Genomic DNA, 17752 nt, shown 5'->3' with positions numbered 1-17752 from the left:
AGTAATCAATAAATACTGTAGTACTGTGATTAATTGAAAAAGTAATGAGGCACATATCTCTGCATATGATTATCAGATATTATCACCCAATAATACATTCTACAGTAGATATTGCTTGTGTGATATATTTCATAATCTACTGCGATATCTCCTTAGGAGATATCGCTTTACATGAATTTGATTGGTCAGTTGAAAAGGAACTATTTTTTTTTTATTTTCAAAGAACAGTTCATTTATTATTAAAAGTAACATTTTTTTATATTAAAAATGAACTATTATTATTCAATTGACCTTGATGGAAACACTGGGTCAATATAAAGGACTTTGCAATGGTTGAATTGCTGTCAAAAAATGATGTATCACTACACCGTAATGTTCAGTAAAAGTGAAATCTACAGCAAAGAATTATATTTATCTATTTGTGCATGTAAGAAGGGATTGGGTGATAAATAAAATCTCCTACTCGTCTTTTTTGATATCAAAAAAGACTGGTAGGAGATTCTCTATTTGTCACAAATGTAAACCATGCATACAGATTTCAAGAAGATAGGTTGTCAGGCAACAAAACATATGCCCACAGCAGCTAAATCGTCCGGGCAGTCAACAAGAGTTGTCGCATATTTTTACTTTTTTCGGTAATGAAACATTTATAATACATTAAAATCTGATTAAGAGTAACAACTCATTAAGTAATTATCAGAAAACCATTAGAATTTGTTTGGTTTTTATAAAGTTCTGCCCCATGCTAACGTTTAGTATACGAAACTTTTAACATCATGGATTTAGCTGTTCACATCATAAAATTCATTGAAAATCAATATACTTGTTTGTCTCAAGACCTTAAACTCTGTGTATCAATCTGAAGTCAATTGGATGATAACTTTAGCCTCTAGAGCGTCACAAGATTTTTCAAAGTGATCAAGTGCCATAACTTTGACAGTAATTATTTGAAATCATTGAAAATCAATATGATTCTCCATCTCGTGACCTCAAACACTGTGTATAAATTTAAAGTCATAGTCATATATTAACTTTAGCCTCTAGAGCATTTACAAGATTTTTTGAAGTGATCAAGGGTCATAGCTCTGGCAGTAATTATCAAAAATCACTGAAAATAAATAGACTTCCTCGTCTCATGACCTTTAACACTGTGTGTAAATTTAAAGTCAATCGAATATTAACTTCAGCCTCTAGAGCATCCACAGGATTTTTCAAAGTGATCAAGGGCCATAACTCTGTCAGTAATTATCGGAAATCGCAGTAATTATCGGAAATCGCTGAAAATCAAAAGGCTTCTTCGTCTCATGAGCTTAAACACTGTGTATAAATTTAAAGTCAATCGGATTTTAATTTTAGCCTCTAGAGTGTCCACAAGAAATTTGTGGACACTGGACGGACGACCACATTTCAATGTGGGCGTATAATAAAATACTTTTGCAGCAGGTACATTCAAAACATATCAAGAGTGTTGAGAATCACTAGGATTCATTGTCTCTCAGATAGGATGCTAAAAGGATTGATTTGCTTCTTGCATGGTCTAATTTTCCAGATGATGGCATGATTTTATTAGTCTTTCAATAAGGTACCATAAAAAAAAGTTGACAGGTTTCTTTGCATTAACTGAATTAATGTATTTAAAATTTAAGTTTATCAGGGGATAGCTTTTCCTACTACAGCATTTACAACAAATGTGTGAAGAATGAAAATTTATATGCATAGCCCTTATCTATTAAAAGTCGTGTCACTAATATTATCATTCGGTCTAGCAATGATGACAGCCCTCCCCCTCCCCTCCCCTCCCCTCCCCTCCCCTATCTATCTGAAATTTTCTTGCACCGTAGACGCTCTCTGCCATTAGGTTATCATTGTTCCACTCTTCACTATCATATTCTCGGTTATAGGGAATCGCCCATTTAGTAGAGCCACTAGTGTGTGGGCCGTGTGCCAACAGACCGTACAACAGCTAATTTATGATCTCTCTTCACAAGAATTTGCTCCCAGCAATGACCTCAAATGGCAGGAAATTAAGTTGACTAAAATTTTCAACAAAATTTCTTCAGGTTGCTCATGTCTTCGGCATACCGGCCCATCATCACAAAAATCCTTGCTACACCACTGCCGTCTAGTGATCTTAATGACTGAGTAAGATTTATAACAAGATCAGTTTTTATTTACAAACTTATCAAGATAGTCATCTTTCACATAATCTTTAAAGGGTCTCGTAATAACTGCATTTACAGAAACAAATAGATATGTATCAAGATTTTGAAGACAAAATATGGGCAAGGTTAGTTGCAACAATGGAAGTTACAGCCATCAAATTTAATGGAGAAGGTGAATAAAATAACAATTGTGAGTTATCAGCATATAAAACTTTAATGATCAGTTTTAAAATTTTTGACTAAAAACATTGGCAGAAAGTGATAGTTTCATTTATGCTTCTACATAAACCATCTTTCTAGCGGATTTTGTCTCTCTTCTAGAAATTCTACAAAACAAATGCTAATTTCTATAACTTTAAATGCCCTACACTGTATACACATTACATGCTTTCTACATCTGTGACTAGTTGAACAACTACAGAAAACAATGGTTTTAATCATATAAAACCGATCAGAGATCAATAATAGTCATATAATTATGAAATTTTATATTGGGACTTCAAACATAACATTGAGATTCTTGTCTATTTTATGTAAAACATATACCTGTTTTTACCTAAATGATCACTTTATATAAACATTCATAAGTACATATTCTGCCTAAATTTGCATTCGTTTTTAAATTATACAAAATCAATTATACATCATTAAACAATATGGCACAATATATTTAACAACATGAAAATATAAAATTGACATAGCACTAACATAGCACTTATATCAAAGGTTTGTTTCTTTGCAAAATATTTTCATACTTGGACAACGTGGACGGCAATCAGTATTATATAAATGGTATTACAAATTATTCAAAGATAAGGCATATCTATATTTAAGTACAAAATCCTGCAGCACTAAAGACCAAATTCAACATCCCAGCAATTTATAGTCACTCAAAGGCAAAACACAGACGTACTGTCTGGAGTTAAAAACTATTGTAGTTCACCATAAAACAAAAACATCTCTCTTTCAAAGAAATGCCCAGCTGTAAATTTAAATGCTATACTTTTATTCTAAATGTCAAGTAATGAAAACACTGATCTATAAATTTGGACTATTTCGCTTTTAATTTATCTGGTTATATATAGATGATTTCATAAATAATAAAATAATGGAATGTCCTTTTAAATGAAATGTACATGCAGGATGATATTACAGTTAATTCAGCATATTATAAAATTTTGATTAACTAATTAGTTACAAATAAATGTAAATTCTCTATTTGTTCTTTTGATGTCATGTGTTTTCTACTGAGTATTCATTTATTTTTTTAAGAAATATTTTAGTTAAAGTCATATTAAATACTATCAATGTTAAAACCAGAGGTTGCCAGGCAAGATATGCCCACATTTTCAAGAGATGGACAGAGAATAAGCTAACAACAAAAGCGATTTTACGTACAATCAGGGGCCATAATCTAGAAAGTTATGGTCTGAAATGCGCAAATATCGAAAGGGACCGAGTTCTTTGGGATATAAAAATATATTTTAAGTTTTATCAAAATAAGATACATACATGTATTACATACTTTTACACAATTTGTGTACAAAGGGGGACCATTCTGTCGGGCAGTTTCATTTCGATTTTCCCAAAATTCGAATTCAACCTTTATTATGGTGGAATGGTGATATATTTAAACGTTTTTTAAAATCAGGATGAATATTGTCACCTCTAGAGAATCCAAAAGCTAAAAATCACAATTTGTCATACAGTCTCGGGCCATAAGCCTCTAGAAGGCCAACAACCTTGATATACCATATTTTTTACACTAATTGCGTACGAGAGGTGGCCATTCTGTCCAGCAGTTTTGCTCTGATTTTCACGAAATTCAAACTCAACCGTCTTTATGGTGTAACTGTGATATATGTGAACGTTTATTTAAATCTGATAATAATTGTGACATCTAGAGGAACCACAAGCTAAAAATGAGGTTTTTCATACAATCAGAGGTCATAATGCATAATCCAATATGCACCATTATATTGAAAGGAACCAAGGTCTTTGGGTTTTAAACATGCATATCAAGTTTCATCAGGGGACATAATCCATGAAGTTATGGTCCGATACATGCCAGTATCGAAAGGAACCAAGATCTTTGGGAGATAGATCTATATTTAAAGTTTCGTGAATGGCATAATATGTCTATATGAAAATGTGAGCATATAAAAAAAAAAAGGTTTTGATATGTTTTTTCAAATCGTTGAAAGATATAATTATCAGTTTGATCATAGCAAATTTTCTCTGGCTTCACATCATTTGCTTTGTCAATTATATACCTCAATAAATATAGAATAATGTAAGGATATGTATCAATGATATTTCTATAAAACAATTTTCACTAATTACAATTCAACAAATTTTATAATAAATTCACACAACACCAATATATAATAAACAACCTTTATGTAGATATGTACCAATATATTTATGTATATAATACATCAAAAATAGTCATATTAAAATACAATATAATACGTAGGGACTATTATTTAAACTCAAGGAATGTCATTAATAACCAATTATTATGTCTCAATAATATCAACAAATATACATTTAATCATTTCTTTCACATAAAGCCCACTGCAGACCGACACTAACATTTGTTGGTGTCTAACCTTTTTTTAAATTTCCCGCAAACGAAGAATGTTCACCGCAACTGACCAACATATTTGTTCAAAAGAAACTGACATTGATGTCACATGATTGACCCAAACATCACGTGGTCAAAAATGGCGACGTCAGTGAATTCTGTATCACGTGACCGTTAGCGAGATAATGATTGGACGTCTGTATAAAATGTTCTGCTATTTGTTGAAATTCAACGCAAACGAGACCTACAAGAAGATTTGTTGGCAGAACTATATTTTTGAAATCTAACAAGTTGGATCTTCCGAACATTGTTCGGCCAACAAATGTTTGTGAAAAAATCCAACCTACACTGGCTAACTTTTGTCGGAAAACATTGTTCTGCCAACAAATGTTAGCTGGTCTGCAACAGGCTTAATCATGGATTTCTTTTTTTTTTATGATCAAGTTATTCAGCTCTAGGCCTCTGTTATCCAGATCAACAAATAAGAACACACTTCAGGTGCTTTCCTAAACAATTCTTGACTGTAACTGGCGAGTCAAGTGTGTAAACAAAGGTCAGTAAACTGTTTAAAAAGGCTATTACAAATTGGTCAATTTAATATATTCCATTTGTAGCCAGAAGAACCCATTTAGATCCATAGATACTTAAATTTTACATGTCAGTACTTTTCACAATTACACCATCTGGAAGACTAACATCAATAAATATATTCAACCAATGTTAACCTGGATGACAGATCTAAAGTAGATAATGGAATTATTGCAAAGCTTATATGATATAAAAAAATTAACACACGGCCATATGAACATAGCTACCTGCGTAATGAAATTAAAAGTGTAACGCCATCATTTCATTGTTTTATACAAGGTTATGATAATTAGACAACCAGAGGAGTAAATATCATCTTAACAAACACTGTGAAACAAATCTTCACCTTTCTCACTCTTCACAACATTCTTTCCACCATTTAACTGGTATTGTTCAAGATTTTTAAACACATCTTTTGTTCGTTTCTTGGCAAATGTTTCAACTTCTACAATAAAAAGGATTTTTTATGTTGATAAAATAGTTCAAGAAATCTTAGAGTATTTAATATATAGTCATATAAAATTTCAATCTTGATATAAAGATATCCCCATAAAAGGGTGTTGTGTACTTCCCTTCTTTACTTACTATAATCACACTTTATTGAAATATAAAAAGTTAATTATGATAATTCAATTCAAAAGCAGATTGACAAGAAACACCTTATATAGATACTGAGTATCAAATATCTTTAATTAGCCAAATATTAACAGTTACTGTTACACACAAATATAAGGCCATAAAGTTAAATTTAAAACCACTAAATAAAGACTTTACTTAAATTTGTACCTTAAAAGACGATCAAATGATATAAAGAATAAGGAATTGGATAATATCACTAGATGTTCCATACTATTGGATAATACAGAGTCAAGATGATATTACCTATTTAATTCTACAGATGATCACTGTTTATACCTAACCACTGGTAGAAAATATAGACTTACCTCTAAGAACATAACCTGAATCTGCAATAGTTTTGCCTAGTTTCCACAGTTGATATAAATGTAAATATGTACCAATATAGAAATCATTTATAGATGTCATAACATTTCTTCTCTTGTTTATCTCTCTGTAATATATGAGGAAGACAATAGTTGGTTAGAAAGCTGTCTTATATTCAGTAGAACATTTGCTTTGATAAGTTACTAAATCACATAGGGCCAAATTCAAACTATAACTGCAAAATTCATTGTTACATGCCAGTGATATTCAAGGGGAAACAGAATAAGGTCTTTGACTTTCCATGCATGGAGTCCAGTCTTATAATAAGATTATCTTCAATATTTGATCATTTGAGGGATTTGATTTCATAAGGAAAGGACAACTACTCTATTAATTAAATATAATTTATTTACTTGTTAATAATATCTTCTCTTAAAGACTGTAAACAAATTCTTGATATATTCATGCCCATTACACAAAAGGGAAAATTCTAAAAGAGAAATGATTATTATTAAAGATAGCATTTGATGTAATTAATACATTTATATTTCATATTAAATTAACAAAGTAATTCTTTCATGAAATATTTATGTAAAAACATTGAACTGGTCTCTGATAAATCATCCAATGTGGTGTAGAACGACAACTTATTACAGACATATGTTACCATTCATATGTGCTTTTTGTTCCACTTTGCCAGGTCCTTTTCTAGTGGGATTTAAATAACTGTTCTCGCTATTTCAAATTCAATGTGTTGTTTAACAGAAAATTAGTAAATGTCTTTAAAGAAACATTATGTAAGATTTAGACAAAGAACTAGCCGTTCTTGCTATAATAGTTCAAGAAAATAGATAATGAGAAATGAATATGTTCAGTGATATTATGAATGTTTGAAGTTTTGCATAAATAGACTTGATTGTCAAGTACCATTGCTACGATAATAAACAAAGTTTCAATTAACTATTTTAACATTAAATTATAAAATGGTGCAGGTGTTCTAATCCATTCAATATCTCACCCATCCGATGCTGTAGAGAATTGATTATGGTCTGGTAATGTTAATAAATGTTTAATAACAATTTCAGATAACATTTGAAGCCAGAAAAAGATTTGCAATAGGCAGATGTAGTTCTTGCAAAATGCATCGTTAAGTAAGAATGTAGATCAAATTTACTGTACATGCAAGTTATCTGTTATAAAAAAATATTAATCATCAAAAAATACCTGTGTAGGATGTAGAGAGAGTTTATATATATCTCTAGCTATATCACCATATTTATCATGTTGTAGAAAATATAACAACTGAACTAAACCCAATACACCAACACCTCGCAAATCTGTACTAGGATCTCTCCCTGAAATATACAAGTTATCTCCCTTGACACACTATTTTCAAAACCCCAAAATTGGTTACTGTGAATTTAGACAAAAACTTATTTACGAAGTAATATCCTTACTTTAACGTGAAATTAGTTAATATTTCCTATTTAAACACAATAAAATAAACATGGACACAGTTATCTCTCTTGACAAACTAATTTGCATTATAAGTAATTTTAAATTTCAGTTATACAGAGTACAATCATGATACCTTGAAATCCAATTTCTTCCCAATGTGAACCAAATCTTGGTGAATCAAATCTGGAACCAGTTAATAACCTGTAGATTGTCTGTAACATTCTACCATGACTTGGCTGCGCTTCGTCAAAAGAACCTAGTTAATGGACAATATAAAGTTTGAAATATGTGTATAAATGTATCGGTATCTGTTATAGATAGGCAGTGATCCATTTTGGTTTGATTGTGCTGTGTTTGTATACTTTTGTTGTATCTAGATGTGCAGCTTAAGTACCACCACATTCTACATGCCCAATGTTTTGTGCTGGATTGGCCGATCAGCTCTTGATCATGGACAATAATCTGCCAAAAATAGACAAGGACAGAATCAAAAGAAAGGTTTCTAAATACATCGAAGATGAAAAAAACAAGCAATAAAACATGTTTTGATTGAGTTTTTAGATAAATTTATGTTTTTCTTTTAAATTTTGTCTGGTTTGCTTTTATAATTACAATTATCTGCTGATGTTAAGCTGATCATGTGCGGAAACACAGGGTCATGTATGCTGTACTGTCTTTAAAATCTTCATATTTACTTTATCCAGCACCCCTCCTAAATTCCATTCATAATAAATTTAGCTCAAATGTTTAATGAAAACCACATCTTATCTGTTCTGACAACTTGCCATATTTATTACATTAAAAGTATTGATCCTCTTACTTGCAGAAAGACAGAAGGCAAATTCTCTATCTTTCACCATATCTCTGTGAAGTTTTGGAGGACCAAAAACAAAATGAACAAATGCTGACAATCCATTTCTTTCCACAGTTGGTTTTATAATATGCTGTGGAAATATAAATAGAGAAAAAATTTTTTTTATATAATAGTTGTTTTTAAACAGCGAAGATGTTATGTGTCAGTATATAGTATGGTACATTTCAAACTCCTAAACCTATATAGGGCACATCTCATCTGTCATTGACAATATCAGTTTATAATTCTGTCATACAACCTTTTTCACTTTTCTAATTTCTTACTCATATCTTCAATGCATGTCTGGTACAAAGATATCAAGTAGAGCTTATATTGTCAGGTATAACTAAAATCTTTATATACAGGCCTGCAACTGAAACAAGTCTACATGTAATACAGTTTTCACCTCAGATTCTGAGGCTTAATCATTATTCATCATCAGAAAAATATACAGTACCAGTACAATAAATATTAACCTGTACTGCCGTATAATCAGCCTGTTGAAGTGTTGAGTAGGCTTCTTTATAAGTATATAATGGTCCGGACTTCCGTACTTGTGTTTCTAAATATAAATAAAAAATAAAGTTGGTAAATAATGTTAATGTTATTGATAAAACCCAAAGTCTTGACTAATCAAATTGCTTATCGCTGTGCTTACCCTGAGCAGCAAATGCTTATTATCGAACTTAGTCAAGCTATTGATGTAATAAAACTATACACCAAGTTTCATCAATCTAACTTAATTAGAACTAAAGTTATCATGTCCCAATCAATCAAATTGCTTATTTCTGCTTACTCTTAGCAAAATGCTCATCTTCAAATGCTCATCTTCGAAATTCATCAAGGCATTCACCTACACCAAGTCTGAACATTCTAGCTCAATTAGAAGCAGAGTTATTGTGTCCAAAAAAGTGTGACAAACAGACAGGCAGGGGACAAAAAAATTGTGAAAGTATCAAATATCATTTAGCAAAGATTATTTAAAAAATAGGTTTTCCGAGTAATCAAGATTTTTACAATATCTATGCCACAATCATATGACTGTCTAAATTTATGTGTATTCATGCTGTCTTTCATGGAGGTCTTGATACAATAAATATCTTATCTTATTTTAGGCTGCTATAGCTGACTTTAAATATGCTAGATATAAATAAATGAAATGCATAGAATTATTTTCAATTATTGCAATTCTGTAGACATGGCACATTGGCCATAAATTTATAAAGATACTTCATCAGTCTCCTTCAACTTTGAAATGAATTATGATCAATTATGACACTGAGTATGAAGTGACCTGATAAAGTACACCTATATTTCTATTTCCCTGATTAAACTCCATACCTAATTATATAGTAGGCCTACAATATTTTTATAAACACATAAAGCCACACACATACAGTATGTTTGAGGAAATCGTATGTCAAGCTTGATATCTGCATATATAATCAATCATTTGTTTTAAAACCTGATTTGATGTTATTTTCTTTTTTCTTTTGTTTATTTTCTTTTTTGTATATTCTTCCATTAGAATTTTTAAAGTGATTAAGGGCAAAATTCTGAAAATAACTATCAGAAATATAGAAATAGGATTCTTTGTCTGGTGAATATAAACACTTTGTATCAATTTAAAATCAGATAACATAGTCTCTAGAGCTTTCTTAGCTGTTAAACAGTTCAGCTTTGATAAAAGTCACCATGGCCTAATGGTGATCAGCCATATTGTAACCTCTGAACTTTGATCTATGAACCTGTACAGACATTAACAAACAACATTGAGAGAAACAGTTCTATATAATCATCACTTAAAAAGGAGCTAAGAAATGCTATCAGAATAACTGAACAGTATGGAAGCCTTCAGTGTGTCTGCAGTTTTCTCAATAGGAATATTGATTATTTCTATTTACAGTTCTATGAAAATAACTGTCAATGTTTATAAATTTCTTAAGAAGTCAGCCATTTTGAAAAAGTTTCCTTATGATCCAGGTCACTGGTTTTGGGGACATTTGATTTATTTTCCTGCTCCTGATGAAAATGCTCTTAAATATAGGCGTGAACGGACGGGTCGTTTCCCAAATAGTTGTTTATCTTGGTTTGGACCAATATTAGCAGTTATATGTGTAACAGCACCAGAAAGTGTAAAGACTATACTTAAGAAAGTCATGTCAAAAGGAAAATTGTATCGCTTGCTCCAGCCCTGGCTAGGTGACGGCCTTCTTCTAAGTCATGGAGAAAAATGGGCTCGAAATCGTAGACTATTAACCCCAGCTTTTCATTTTGAAATTCTGAAACCATATATTATAATTAAGAATAAAGCCGCTGATATTTGTTGTTCAAAAATTAAAAACTTTTCAGAAAATAACGAATATTTTGAAGTGTTTTCCGTGATTACATTGTTCACATTAGATGTCATCCTAAAATGCGCCTTCTCTTATGACACAAATTGTCAGGAACTGGGAACTAATCATCCTTATGTTCAAGCCGTCCATGAACTAAGTAGGATTATAACGTTACGCTATATGAGGCCCTGGTTGCACATAGACTGGGTCTTTTATCTTACAAAAGATGGAAAAGATTTTAAAAAGCACTGTGAATATGTTCACAAAGTAGCCGAGCAAATAATCAGAAACAGACGTGAAGTTCTTCAGAAAGAAATGCCAGAAAACCAATCAAAGAGGAAAAGATATATTGATTTTCTTGATACTTTGTTGATGGCTCAAGATGAGAATGGTGTCGGATTGACAGATGAAGAAATCAGAGCTGAAGTGGACACATTTTTATTTGAGGGTCACGACACCACTGCAAGTGCCATATCTTGGTGTCTTTACTCCTTGGCACAACATCCAGAAATACAGAGTCGAGTCCAGAGAGAAATAGATGAATTGATGTCCAGAAGACCAAAAGATGACCTTCTAGCATCAGATCTCAATCAATTACCGTATCTTACTATGTGCATTAAAGAATCACTCCGTCTTCACAGTATTATTTCATTCATAGTCAGACATTCGGATCACAACATTCAAGTTTCAGGAAAAACTCTTCCAAAAGACACAATGATCACTGTATCAATTTACGGAGTACATCACAATCCCACCCTATGGGAAGACTCACTCAAATTTCAACCAGAAAGATTCAGTCCTGAAAATATTGATAAGATCGACCCATTCGCTTTTTTGCCATTTTCTGCAGGACCAAGGAATTGTATTGGACAGAATTTTGCAATGCATGAAATCAAAGTTTTACTAGTCAAAATATTAAACCGGTTTGATCTAGAACTTGATCCAGATCATCCAGTTAGGAAAATAGAAGGACTTGTTATGAAAGCCGAACATGGAATCCAAATAAAAGCTAAGACAAGAAACCCTGGGCAATATCGATTTGACTTGTCTTAACTGACTTGTTGTAAGAATGACAAAGTTAAAAATTAAAGGAAACATATTACTGTTTATTTTTAGTGTTAATATCACTGGACATTCTACACACCAAAAAAATCTATCTTGTGGATTGAAAAAGGCATTTGTTAGTGCTTTACTGATCTTCATTGTATCATAGTAAAATAATGTTCATTTTTCCACGATTTGACCCGAGGTAATTTGACACAGATTTGCCAATCCATCACTTATGTATGTTTTATGATTTCCATACCAGTCGTACACAGATGATATTAACCTATAGTAGATTACAATGAGTTCAGCAGACTTTCAGGCTAAGTGCTTACTCTAATTATGGTAAGCAGGCTACTGTTTGCAGCATTATACTGTGTATATATAAAAATATTAAATTATTTCCATTTATTTTCTTGTTGACAGTTTTTTCCACAAACCAAAGTAACAAAAGGAATTTGATAAAATCTGTGTGTTTAATCTATTGTGTTTCCTTGCTAAAACCCCTGACCTTATCTTACAAAACAGAAACCTGTTTTAAAAATCCTAATGACTTCCTGTTCACAAGAAAATACATAAAATAAACCGGACTACCACATGTAGATGCTTTCATTATTTTTTAATAAAATCATATTTGTATCATCATAAAAATAAATAAATTGAAATCGATTACCTGCTGGTGTTTCACCTTGAAATCCTAAAACAGGTAAAAATAAAAAAAAATATATTGTACACAACAAAGATACAAACCAGGTCAGAATGTGTCAGATATCCTACAGTAATGTAGGAAATAAAACCCATTTTAAGCCTTAATTTATATGTTTAAATTTTAAGCTTATAAAGTGATAGGATCCTTAATCAGTAAAAAGACTTTTTTTACACAACATTATCAATAAGAATCTGAGGAACATGTACAAGGATAAAATATACCTGGTTGGATTGTTTCAATATTCTCCCAGTCTGCTTCAGCTGATGAACAAACTAAAGATTTTTCATCTTGTCCTGGTATCTTTAACAAAAATAAACTGTCATAATACTGAAGACATGCTGTATAAATTTAGTTCTTTGGCACTTCTAATTATTTGGATTAAAAGTTAAAACACACAAAAAAAAGTTTGCTATTTAGACAACCCAACTTTTACTGGGAAAGGAACAACTGTTGCTTTTATTATGTGACGAATCAAATGTCATTAAACAGTTCTTACCATTTAAAATATATGTTTTTGCATGCATGATGCATGTGTGATATATTAGCTAAAAGAAAGGTTACTATATAAAGATCAAATTTTGTATACGATGAATCCACCAAAGTGGGTTTTGTCTGGCCAAAAGTTCCCCTTAAAAAGGATTAAGATGATCAAAACAAATATTCTCCATTATTTCATTATCAATACTGCTAGACTAGGGATCTTAATCGGCTGCTTGTAGTCAGCTACAGCCTTTTGATGTTTGAAAAAGCTTATCTGATAAAACAATGAACCAGTCATTTATTATAAATCTGTCTACGTTCGGCTCCATTAAAAAACTCAAAATCACTGAACAGCTATAAATTAACGTAAGATGATATATGATTCTGGGTCTTGACCATCGATACTAAATTGACCATACTGCAGTTATGACCACTTTTGTTAAGAACTGACCAAAATGTCTCAGGATTCATATGACAATTTACACGCCTTAAAAATTTGGTGATATATACCTATCAGTAGTCGTTAACAGAGGATAATATTCTTACACTTACATTATTTGATTGCGCAGTTACATCTGGAACAAATTTATCATTTTCTAATTTGATTTCACTGCTTTTTATATGGTGTTCAACATTACTGACATCTTTGTTTGTTTGGGCTGGATCAACATTTGGTGTAGGAGTATTAGTTGTTATGTCTGCTGCTTGAGTATGATTCTTTTGAGGAACAGGTGCATCAAAATCAAATTCTGAATCAAAGTCTTGGGCTTGATCCTTCAAACTTGATGTGATTTTTGACAAATCAATGGCCTCAGCTGCATCATCTGAGGTGTCTTTTTGGTCAGTTTTGGTTTGAGATATGATACTGATAAAGGGGTCATCAATTTTTTGATTATCTGTAATGGGGTCATCATTTTTCTGATTAATTGTAAAGGGGTCATCATTTTTCTGATTATCTGTAAAGGGGTCATCATTTTTCTGATTAATTGTAAAGGGGTCATCATTTTTCTGATTATCTGTAAAGGGGTCGTCATTTTTCTGATTATCTGTAAAGGGGTCATCATTTTTCTGATTATCTGTAAAGAAGTATTCATTTTTCTGATTATCTGTAAAGGGGTCATCAAATTTCTGATTATCTATAAACGGGTCATCAGTTTTCTGATTAACTGTAAAGTTGACATCTGATACTGATAAAGCTGTAGGATTTACAGATTCCTCTAATTGAATAGGAACATCAGATATTGATACAGCTACTGGTACCTGCTTTATAAAATAAAATGCTTATCAAAGTAGCAATATAGTTATTAAATTTTAAAAAAAACAACCCCGTCAAATCTTTGCATGGAGTCAAAATCTACTATATAATGGTCATCTAGAAACATATTCAATATTACAAACCTTAAAATACAAAGTTTGAAAACTCTATTTCATAAATTGGTAGGCTACCAAAATAATTTTTGTTTACAGTAAGTGATGTTACAAGTACCAGAGCTTCAGCTTAATTTGTTAAAATTTCTAAATTAATATGCATATTCATCAATTTGTATGATTAAAGAATGATTAATGACAACAAATTATTCTGGCCTGCATAGACTAATTGCCACTTTACGATTAACTTTGTTCTAGAAGACCTGTTGTATATCTCACAACATATACAATACAATCTCTTTGATTTGGGTCAATAATAGATTACAGTTACTTTAATGATATAGAATTCATTTGTTACTAAAATTTAAGCCCAAAATTGTCCACAAAGAAATAAAAGCAGTGGGAGCGAGCTGTACTTAGCAAATTGTCACCTTCATCAATTTTTCCTTAGTCATCACTATTCCAATTCTTATTTTTCTAGTAGGGCTTTTATGTCCACTTCCACCTAGGGTGATATTGCAGATTCACAAATACATTTTTCAACAATTTTCCATTACTTGTCACTATCCAGTATCCAACCAAATAAATTTTTCCTTAGTTATTACTATACAAACAAACAAGTAAACTTTTCAATAATGCTTTCTTAGTTATTACTATCCAAACAAATATTTCTACATTTTTACTTACTCTGTTAATATGATCGGCACCAACACTGGCATTGGGTAAACCTTCAGATAAAGCAAGATCTGGTAATGGCTTGTTGACATGATTCATAATACCTATATTACTGGTCTTTTCATCCTCCATTTTAACATCAGTAAATAAATCAGTGAATAGGTTATCCATGGGTTGTTCATTGTTTTCTTCTTTAACTGTTTCATTATTCACAGTTGGACATGGAGTGACTTCATCCGTATTTGCAAATAAAGCTTGGGGTTCATTGGCAATTAATGCAGGAAATGCACCATTGTGATCTTGCATTATCTGACTCTGAAATTTTGCTTTTGCATCGTCCATAAATGGATCATCTCCAAAAATCTCATCATACTTTAATATATTTATATTTTGAGCATTTGATTTATCCTCTGAATAAGTATTTAGAATTTCATTTGTACTTTCTTCATTAAAATCTAGTAAAGCATCAGAATTTTTCAATAAATCAAAATCTTGATTTTCAAATGGATCTTTTATGAAATCTGATGATTCTGGATAGGTTCTTTCTTTTACTTCTGTACCAAAGCTGTTATCCTCAAAACCATCAGATGTTTTGAAATCAAAATCTAAATCGTTGACATCCACTGCTGCCATTGTGTTGAAGTAGGTGTAAACTGATTACTGGTAAGTCTTGTTCCCCATGTTTTGAATTATCATGTCGACTGTACATTCAAAACCTAATTCAATAAAAACAACAAATTTTCAGAACAAGCTTTATCAAATGTTGTAGCATGGTTTTTTTTAAATAAAAATCAAAATAGCTAAGATATATCTAATTACTCTCACCCACAATTCCATATTTTTCCAAACAGATTGTATCAAAGTAGACTAATAAGCTTATGTCTGTTCATACTAGTGGTGAAAAGGAGGGCATTAAGAGAAACTGATATCAGAATCAATCACTGAGCAATTTACTCATGACCATGCTAGCAAGTAAGCAAGCATGTAATAGGATTGGGCATTATAGATAACAGCAGTATATATCATACAGGTCATTCCCTATCAAATCAACAAAGGTTTATCATATCATGCCAAAATGGGTTTGAATAAAGTTTGTTATGATGAATTAGCAAATATAATAATCTTATGATGATGCAGAGGAACACAAAAAGAAAAATGTTCTACAACATAGGTTCTATCCGAATTAGATTTAGAGTACCCATCAATGTCAGAAATGGTGTCAATTGAAAGGTCTTTAAATCACATTAGTGATTGTTCTACAAATCTTGGTATGACTTGGTAGTTCCGAAATAAAAAGGAAGTGCATTGACTACTCATCTTATATAGCTAATAAAATTAAGTTACATCAGAAAGATGATAACAACAATAAGATACAATGTAAATCTTACAATTTAATGGAATTTAACATCTGGCAACACAATACTTTGATTACTTTTATTTGTATGATTATGTGTTTGCTGTACAAGTACAAGGGATAAGATGTTTGCCAGGAAGCAATTTTTCTGCCAATCTTACATGATTGTACATGAAATGGAAGGAAAGGGGAGGGGGGGGGTGCGTTACATCCTACCTTTCTGCACCAACTGGGCTAATGATGACAGTCATGCACCATACAGTGTGCTATGAAGGGAATTTTGCCCAGGCAGCGGTGTTTCCACCTACTCTTGATATAATTCCAACTGCAAAAGGGTTCTTATAAGTTATATAACGTGCTCACTGCACACCAACTTGTACACAAGACAAGACCTCAGTATTTCATCCCATCCAAATGACTTGTCGGACCCTTCGTCCCCCACCACTGACAATGCAGAAACCAGACCGAAAAATCATACATCGTCAACTGCCAATTTTGCCCTTTCAAATCTGGGACAGGATACTGAGAATGCAGTATCCCCAATGCACACTTGTTTAATGTCAATTTAAGTTGTCTTAAGTTTAAAGATCTGGGTGATATACAACCACGGACATTTGCTGGCATAAGAATTAAGATATGACTTACTATAAAAATCTTATACTGGTTTTCCAAAGATATGACTTATGCATATTGCATGAGTCATGGGAGATTATACATCATGATGGTAGGCCTATTTGTAGGCTATGAATATGATGTTTATAAACTAGGTTTCAGTTTCTCTACCTGCGACTGTTTCAAAGTCTGTAATATATTACTGATACATGTACTAACTTACTATTTCAAGGTCCCGTCCTTCATTAACTCGGCGATATAGTTCAAGTTGTGTTTTGAAATGTCAACCTGTCAATTTAATCTACAAAAACAGGTGAAGGTTTGTTTACAAATGAAGAGCTAACAGGTATTTACTTCCGTGATAGAAGGCGCTACCTTCGGCACCAACCTGCTTACTTTGTCAAGCGCGGACATAAGAACATGGGGGTGTATGTATTTATACTCCTCCGTGGTGTTGAATCACACTTTTTAAACTGTGGTTTACTCGAACATAAACTTAGTTAAACTCTGTGACACATTTTAGATTCAATGTTAATATCGGTGAATATGATTACGTGACCAGCAAAGGTTTAGTAAATACTACG

The 17752-nt window shown here is 31.9% G+C and overlaps 2 protein-coding genes across 4 annotated transcripts; one reads left to right on the top strand and one right to left on the bottom strand.

Annotated features, from left to right (window-relative positions):
* Window positions 1-2357: 2357 nt before the first annotated feature.
* On the bottom strand, window positions 2358-17534 carry LOC126815690 (uncharacterized). 3 transcript variants are annotated; one of them, XM_050541560.2, is made up of 12 exons: window positions 17392-17534; window positions 15215-15918; window positions 13712-14422; window positions 12901-12979; window positions 12644-12667; window positions 9067-9152; window positions 8558-8681; window positions 7871-7993; window positions 7504-7634; window positions 6693-6769; window positions 6282-6406; window positions 2358-5782 (listed from the first exon to the last, which is right to left on the bottom strand). In XM_050541560.2, the coding sequence occupies exons 2-12, from the start codon at window positions 15833-15835 to the stop codon at window positions 5655-5657; spliced, it is 2229 nt and encodes a 742-aa protein (XP_050397517.1). In that variant the 5' UTR covers window positions 15836-15918; window positions 17392-17534; the 3' UTR covers window positions 2358-5654. The 3 variants fall into 3 exon arrangements, with proteins under 3 accessions (XP_050397517.1, XP_050397519.1, XP_050397518.1); XM_050541562.2 differs by having other exon boundaries at window positions 13712-14419; XM_050541561.2 differs by lacking the exon at window positions 17392-17534 and adding an exon at window positions 17202-17369.
* Window positions 10206-12597, top strand: LOC126815699 (cytochrome P450 4F6). The gene has a single exon (XM_050541579.2). The coding sequence runs from the start codon at window positions 10435-10437 to the stop codon at window positions 11977-11979; it is 1545 nt and encodes a 514-aa protein (XP_050397536.1). The 5' UTR covers window positions 10206-10434; the 3' UTR covers window positions 11980-12597.
* Window positions 17535-17752: the final 218 nt, after the last annotated feature.

Source organism: Patella vulgata, chromosome 3 (genome assembly GCF_932274485.2).
Source record: "Patella vulgata chromosome 3, xgPatVulg1.2, whole genome shotgun sequence".
Taxonomy (NCBI): Eukaryota; Metazoa; Mollusca; class Gastropoda; family Patellidae; genus Patella; species Patella vulgata.
The sequence above is the reverse complement of the archived record's forward strand: the minus strand, read 5'-3'. Positions and strand labels throughout refer to the sequence as shown.